Below are 8,238 nucleotides of genomic sequence, written 5' to 3' on the forward strand. Positions count from 1 at the left end.
ATTATTTTTTCAAAAATCTTTCACGTTTTTACAACAGTTCAAAAACTTAAGGTATGTTTCACTTTAATTTTAAATTTGTAATTTCCATTTTTGTGAATCAATAATTTTGATAATGGGTCTGCAAGTACGCACTCGGCATTAATTGGATCCTTAATTTCTAGAATCTTGAAGTCATATTTACAGTGACGTAGGAAGAAGGGGAATATAGTACAATATTGCGGATGAAATACAAATTATCCAAGTGAACACTAATAAAGTCTTGTAGTAGCCCAAAACTACCTCCAGACCATTTACTATTCGTTTGTACATAATATTCTGATTAACACTTGTAGAAAGCCTTTTGATGTCGGTTTGAAAAAAGTTCAGTGCGCTTTTTTCACATGTTTTGAATCACGGAGAGTTTTTTCCGCAGGTGTCTGATGATGTTCCAATTGTCTAAAAGTAGTTGAAACTTATGGAAAACGAATATTTTACCAAAAATTTTTCACCAAACTCGATCAACAAAAAGGGTATTTCTAATGACCCGCGCAGATCAGAAAATATCGTAAATATCAAAATTACAGTTGGAAATATGCTTTCTGGAACATTTTTTCAATTTTGATGAATTAGGTTTTATGTGATCATTAAAAAGTGAGTTCAAACATTTTTTTATTGCGAGAAAATTACAATTTCTATTACTAAATTTTTAGAAATCCCGTGATATTTTTGGGGCACGACATCTACGGCTATATAAAAGTATGGTGCCCGCCTAAATTTGTTTGCAGCTTGTTGTCAGCTATTCCAACAATTTTTCAAACTTATCACATCCAACTCTTCTCGCATCATTCATCACATTTATGACCAATTCTTGTTCTTCCATTTCCTTTCAACCATTAGCGTTCCGCTTTCATCGAAACAAAACACGATGCTCCTCTGATATGCATGGCTGCAACGTAGTGGGGTCAGTCCCTCAACCATCAAAATATTTGTAGAAAACGAGAGCTTGAGGTGGTCCCGCCGCCGCCCCCGACTATGACATGGGCATCTTTATTACTTTATTGGGGGGGCATAGTCACCTTGAATGGCATTTCTTTGAGTCATTTTTGAAAGCTTCTTGTTGATTTTTTATTTATTCTTTGCACAATGACGTGTATATTGTTGCAGACAATGGTCATAAAAGCACCAGAAGATCCGTTTGAATACTTCAGTTTGGGTGAGTTGTTTTTCCAAAGTTTTCAGAGAACAAGTTAAATAAAAGTTAGACATCACCATGGAAATATGCACGGATAGCAATTTAATTTCTTTTTTGGCTGGGAAAACGAACGAATACTCACTTTTTCCTTAGTATTGGCAGAACTTTTTTCAAGAGAACATTTAATCTTGTTTAAATCCCCTGATTCCGTATATCTATGTGAAATAATTCAAAAAAAAAATTTCTTTGACTTTATTATATTTGAGCTTGAAATCGCGATTTTTATTTGTGCACACACGAGATTTTTCAAATGCGCGCCGAAATAAATTATCCTTGGAGCGCGTTTGCCTCATTTGATTTTCTTCATATATTTTTACTTCTTTCAGTTTGTCAGCTATTTTCATTCATTTTTATGCGAATAAAATGTTCAAATGGCACGAAACAATATATTTTTAAAAAAGTAAATCCGATAATATACGACAAAAATGATTTAAAATAGCTGAAAAACTGCAATACGTAAAAATATATGGAGACAACTAAATGAGGCAAACGCGCTCCAAGGATAATTTATTTCGGCGCGGATTTAAAAAAGCTCATGGGGACGCAAATGAAAATCGCGATTTCAAGCTCAAATATAAAATCAGGGAATTTTTTTGAATTTTTCACATAGATATTCGGAATCAGGGAAAAACTTGGAGTCATTTAAAAATATTTCCCAGATTTCGCTAGTCCGCCTTTAAAGACTACATTAAAAAACAATTTTTTCATTTCTACCTCATCTCAGGAGTTTGTACCTGTGATCAAATATTTCAAAAATTGAGAAATGTACTTCCACCCTATAACTACAAATATGAATGCTGGATCTTGTATTCCTCAAATATATTTTTCAAAATAAAAACCTCCGCCCATTTGTTGGTTCATTTTTTAAAGACTTATTTTTAAATGGAAATGTGAGAAATGTATAAAACTCAAAATTTAAACCGTTTCTTAGCAAATTAGGCTGAAATAGAGAAGTGACCATGCTAAAATTTTTGAAAATCGCCGAATATGCCGGAATTGAATACATTATGCACTCGGCAAATTTTCGGCAACTTTTATTTTTGGCTTATTCCATTTAGTTGAAATCGAAAATGTTTTTTTTACAAAAGTAAGAAGTTTTCTGACGGTCCGAATCACTTTTTTATAGGATATAGTAAATAGAGTAGTACTCTTTGTACACAAATTGAATGTATCAAATTTATTGTATAGAAAGTATTGGTACACAATTAATTACGTCGAACCAAGTATTTCAAAATATTTTTTATTATACGTGAAATGTCCCGTTAATAATTCAGACAAACACGTAGATTTCCGCAAAATACTGATGTGTGATTGATAAGCATGGGCCGACAAGTTCCAGGCTCCGCGTCGTACCACATAAGTTCGACCATGAAGTGGGCGTGGCGCCCGTCCACCTCAAGGCTAAGCATTATAATACGAAACCCAGTTGTTGACGGACAATACTTATTCGCAACACCTTTAATATTGAGATTTCAGGCCACATTTTTACTATTGTCAGTGTATCTCAGTATTTAAGTTTTAACAAAATTTGTTCGAAGACACATTCAATTTTTCCGATTTCAATTTTCTTCTTTTTCCAAAAAAGTCATTTTCCACCACTAGAAAACCACTACGATTCCGTTTCCAACATAATGAAGGGGTGAGAGAGCGAAGCTCTGGAACAATAGTCGGCGACACAATGACATGGTGTAGTGGTGATTCAGTTGAGCAAGGGGGTCCCCCCGCTGCTACGACATCTCATTCAAGTCACTGAGATGAATTTCCAATGTCTATGAAATGTGAAGAGTGACGATGGCGTTTACTCCCTCCCCGACCATCGCCACTAGGCACCAGACTTAGTCTTCTTCTCGTTCGACAGCTTCCTTCCCCTCCATCCCCTTCATTTTTTGTGTTAACTTAGACTCTAGACTCCACTCAACATTTTCGTTTTATTGTTCTTCTCTTCTTCTCTCGAACCAAACCCATAAGCTTTTCAAATTTCGTTAGTCTTACATCTCTACTCTCTACTCCACTTATTCTTCATCCTGTCGTTCATTTATCAAGTAAAGTTTCGATTATGATCGGCACCGCCTCATGTACCAGACCACTGCATCAAGCGTTGATCCCGTTAGCGATCAGTGTTCCACCTGCTGCACTTTTTATAAGCGGGAAGACGGGACGGGCTGAGAGTAAGTTTCGGCCTCTTTAAAAAACATTTTTTTTTGGTAAGCGTAATTAAATAATGCTTGCTAAAATCTTTCCTTGGTTTTTTGTGTTACGGTTGTCTTTGACTTTAGGGTTGTTAACAACAGTTAGTGATGGCGAGAAATCAACCAAAAACGTTACTACTAAAATTTGGCAATCGATCCTTCAACGGCGTTTTTTGGCAGAAAATGACGGGGCTGTGAGCCTTTTTGCTGATTCTTTTTGCATTTAGCATTCGGAATGTTCATCTATGTTTCATTTATAAAGCTTTAAACATTTAAAAGTGGAACAACGTCGTACGCTTGTAAACTCCGCCAGCCTCTGCGGAACAAAAAAGTCCAAGGATCGATTGATAAATTTCGAGAGTATGCTTCATCTTGAGCCGCCATAAGCAAGACTTGAAAAATAAATGCGACCTAGAGTTAGTTCACACTTTTGCCAGTTTTACAAATAAAATGGGTTTACCAGTCCATTATTCTGTTAAGCAATTAATTTATTCATATGTTCATTATGAAGAAAGATATGCGTGATCAAAAGATTTATTGGCTAAATATGGCAAAAACCCTGATTTTCAACCGCTTGTATGTATATACTACAGCGACCGGGAATTGGTTTAAACATAAGAACTTCTTTAATGTTTGTATTCTGGTAGGTTACGTTGTATGTATATTTAAATGCATTGTTGTTTTGTTGGTTACCTACCGACTAAAGATGTACATACAAATATTGAAAAAATAAGCACAAATACAATCGAAACGAGCTGAATGAGTTGTTAAATGAATAAAATTATGTTCCCGCCAATGAACCAATTGGAATCACCATGAAATTTTTATTTTGAAAAATCTAGTTAAGAAATTCTGTCTTTATAAGTATGTATATAAAGACATTACATCTAATCTAAACCTTTAGAATTTGCACATTTGAAGTATGTGAAAAAAATCAGCTTCAATTGACTAAATGTATATATTTACGCACGGTTTCTTTTATAACAAAAAATAATACTTAAACTGACAATGGGTGCATTTTTCACAAATCACATCGGTTAAAAAGTTGTCTAAATTGGAAAGTTTATTGACGAATGGTTTTTAATTCGGCTTTTTTTCAGACAGGAACATAAGAATATAGTCTCACTGTTCCATAATTTACTACTGAATGAAATAAAGAAAACAAAACAAATGTTTTGCAGTGGAAGAAGAATTGGACACACAGCCTGCAATAGAAAGGCAAACACCGCCAAGCATCGATTACTTGATTGAAATCACTAATTTTTCCAAACGGGAGATTCAACAATTGTATAGATCGTTCAAGGAGGTGAGTATGAAAATAGGATCGAATTTGTCAATTTGTATAAAATCAACTATTCACTTCTGATGTAGAGCAAAAAATATTTGTTTTGAGAAAACAGCGTATTGGCCAATTTTAAACATCCGTTTTCAATAGTTTCACTTTCTTTGTATTTTCCCAGTTTTCCATATGCGCACTTTCGATTTCAAAGTTTCATGTCATAATGCTCAAAAATTCATAGCTGTACTAAAAGCTTTTACTGCTCGCGTCACAATGACCATACATTAAAGTTTGATAGTCCTTCGAAGTTTACTTCGAATTGTAGTTTTGGTGTGAATAATATCGGGAAATTTTTTTTTTACTAAATATGGGTTCAAAAAATATTGAATACACCTAGTTTCTGAAACTGATAATTTGAAAAGTTGTGACTGAGATTTTTATTTCCATTTTTTGCAGTTATGGCCAATTGGAACTGTCGACTTAGAGCAATTTCAGTTAATTTATGCGAGTATATTTCCAAATGGAGACTCAAAAGGTTACGCGGAACTTGTCTTCAAAAATATTGATCAAAACCGAGTGGGTACTGTGACTTTTTTGGTATGTTTGTTTCGGAGTCTTATTCACAGTTTTAACAAGTACTTTTAAAAAAAGCGAACATATACTTTAAAGGATTTCATCACAAACTACTCCAAAATTGCAAAAGGGACACTTGACGAACGACTCGACTGGATATTCACTCTCTATGACACCAATCGATGCGGTTTCCTAGCTTACAACGAGATTTTCCATGTTGTGAAGTGGGTTTTTATTTCCTTTCTCTTATTTGTGTGCAAAAGTGCATTGTTTCCTCAGATCGATGTATCAGATGATGGACTCGTCACTGAAGCCAGCTGTTCTTGCGACCATATGTCGGCAACATGTTAAAATTGTGTTCAAGGTAATGTTTATGACGGAACTTGAAATGTTTCTGATCAACATGAATGAGAGAGAAAATGGGATGTTAAGAATTTTTATTATAGATACATTAGGCTTATAGTTACTTCTTGAAAGTTGAAAATTGATATACATTGAAAAAAAACGAAACACTTTGTTGTGTGTACTGGGTTGGGCTTGAAATGGGCAATTCGGAATTCCACGGTGAAAAGGATGTGTTTCTACACTTGCTGTTTTTTCAAAAACTTAGGAACATGCTAAAAAATTGTAATACCTAACAAACTTTTGACTTTTTTTAGAACCTCAACATTGCAAATAACGGAAAAGTTTCCAAAGCCGAATTTCTTCAACGATGCCGTTCCGATTCAGACATTTTAGCATCGATGGAGTTGTTTGGCTCATTCTCAAGCGGATTATTAAATATCTAGCCTTTCCTGATATTTTGTTTGTATTTTTTTGTTATCACCCACGTTTCCTTATTATCTATCAGCAACATTACCAAACCTCTTTCCTTCTCCTTCGTTGTGAATCTCATAATCATTTCTATGAAATTGTGAATATTGCCTATCGAAAAGTAAAAGTTCAAAAGTTAGTGTATGTAGCCGGAAAACATCAAAATTTTAACATCACTGTTATCGAAATTTTTCTACTCCCAAAGTTAAACTTCCCTATTGGAAATGGTGGGCTTATATTTAAAAAAAAACAAATTTCAATTCAATATCTATTTTGGATACTATTATACACGAAAAATGTATTGGAAATAGCTTTTTGGCTACGTTTACAAAAGGATAACTTTTTGTGAAACTGAAAATCATTCTAGTGGGATTTATTTTTAGATTAAGTTAATAAGAAATAGAAGTGGATCTGGAAAATGGCAGGAAATGTTTGTAAGCATAAAATTCTTAACCTTTCAAGCCGGCAACGACCAGATTAATTTTTTGGCAATCATGTATTTTGCAGTGAAAAAAAAACAAGTTTGTGGTTTAGTTGAGAAAAGTGGCGAACTGAAAAAAATATAATTTCTTGTTCCCATTTTTTTGTTTTATTTATTAGACCGTTCAATAAGTTTTGTCGTTTTTTTTTTGTTTTGATTTTTTCTTGGATATTTTTTTGCGGTTGTATAGAAGACTGTTAGTAATGACAAGCCCAACGATATCAGCCATATCGGTCAACTTCCAGGTTATTTAATACTGCGAACTATGACAACGAAAAAAAAAATTTTTTTCGATTTTTTTTATTTCCTCATGAAATCAAAAACTTTGTATGCGTAGATGTATTAGATAGTTAGTTAAATAAAACTGAAAATTTTCAGACTCAGGCATGGCTTATTGGTAGCGCTACATCTGTTGAAAGTGCCTAAAACGCTTGCAAAATTGCCTTTTTAATTTTTGAGCGGTGCTAACTTTAAATCCATAAGAGATATACAAAAGTAATGTATTACAACAATAATGTGCACATTATAAGCTACAATTGGTCAGTTTAGTGCAACGTTGGATCTCCTCACGTTTCTGAATTACAGTCGATAGAAGTGAGCTGGGTCCAATTTGGTAAAAATCTAATTTTTCATGTTATTGCCTGTAACTCCAAAACCAGGTGTCTGATCAAAAATCTTTAAATCAAAAAATAAGTGCTTTTCAATTATTAACAAGTTATTAGTTGACCGTTTTGTTATATCTCATGTGTGCGCAAAGATATGAATCGTAAAACAAAAGTTGCGGAAATTTCGGAAAAATTTCAAAAACATCGAGAAAAAATATTCAAAAATATTTTTTGAAAGATAACTTCTAATGGTTTTTTGATTATAATAGCCTAATTGATAATCAAAATATTACATGTGTTTTTAGACGCCCATGTTGATTTCGAGAAGAATAAAATTGCTTTTGGCAATATTTTTCAAAATTTTCTGATCATGCATTTTTTTGCTCTTTTACTTTTCATATCTTTGTGCACATATGAGATATAACAACGGTCAACTGAATACCTGTAAATAATTAAAAAACACTTATTTTTTAATTTAAAGATTTTTGATCAGACACCTGGTTTTGGAGTTACATGCAAAAACATGAAAAATTAGATTTTTACCAACTTGGACCCAGCTCACTTCTATCGGCTGTAACTCAGAAACGTGAGGGATCCAACGTTGCACTAAACTGACAAATTATAGCTTATAATGTGCACATTATTGTTGTAATACATTACTTTTGTATATGTTTCATGGTTTCAAAGTTAGCACCGCTCAAAAATTAAAAAGGCAATTTTGCAAGCGTTTTAGGCACTTTCAACAGATGTAGCGCTACCAATAAGCTAAGCCTGAGTCTGAAAATTTTCAGTTTTATCTAACTAACTATCTAATACATCTACGCATACAAAGTTTTTGATTTCATGAGGAAATAAAAAAATCGAAAAAAAAAAAAAATGTCCAAGAAAAAATCAAAACAGAAAAAAAACGACAAAACTTATTGAACGGCCTATTACTTTATTTAAAAGTCCAGAATTTAATGAATTAATTAACTGCAGATTTTTCTTGGGAAATATCCATTAAGGTGACAATGTTTTCAAAAATATTAATACTCAACATTTGGCAAGAGATAAAAAATTGAAATCTT

At 33.2% G+C, this 8,238-nt stretch overlaps 1 protein-coding gene across 2 annotated transcripts; it reads left to right on the forward strand.

Annotated features, from left to right (window-relative positions):
* Positions 1–1,146: 1,146 nt before the first annotated feature.
* ncs-7 (EF-hand domain-containing protein) lies at positions 1,147–6,224 on the forward strand (the record flags this gene model as incomplete). 2 transcript variants are annotated; one of them, NM_001373632.3, is made up of 6 exons in its annotated part: positions 1,147–1,192; positions 4,602–4,726; positions 5,156–5,296; positions 5,369–5,496; positions 5,552–5,636; positions 5,932–6,224. In NM_001373632.3, 6 exons carry the CDS (start codon positions 1,147–1,149, stop codon positions 6,058–6,060), a joined length of 654 nt encoding a protein of 217 aa, NP_001360661.1. In that variant the 3' UTR covers positions 6,061–6,224. The 2 variants fall into 2 exon arrangements, with proteins under 2 accessions (NP_001360661.1, NP_001360662.1); NM_001373633.4 differs by lacking the exon at positions 1,147–1,192 and adding an exon at positions 2,945–3,399 and having other exon boundaries at positions 5,932–6,223.
* Between the last annotated feature and the right edge of the window lie 2,014 nt (positions 6,225–8,238).

This window comes from Caenorhabditis elegans, chromosome X, assembly GCF_000002985.6.
Source record: "Caenorhabditis elegans chromosome X".
Taxonomy (NCBI): domain Eukaryota; kingdom Metazoa; phylum Nematoda; class Chromadorea; order Rhabditida; family Rhabditidae; genus Caenorhabditis; species Caenorhabditis elegans.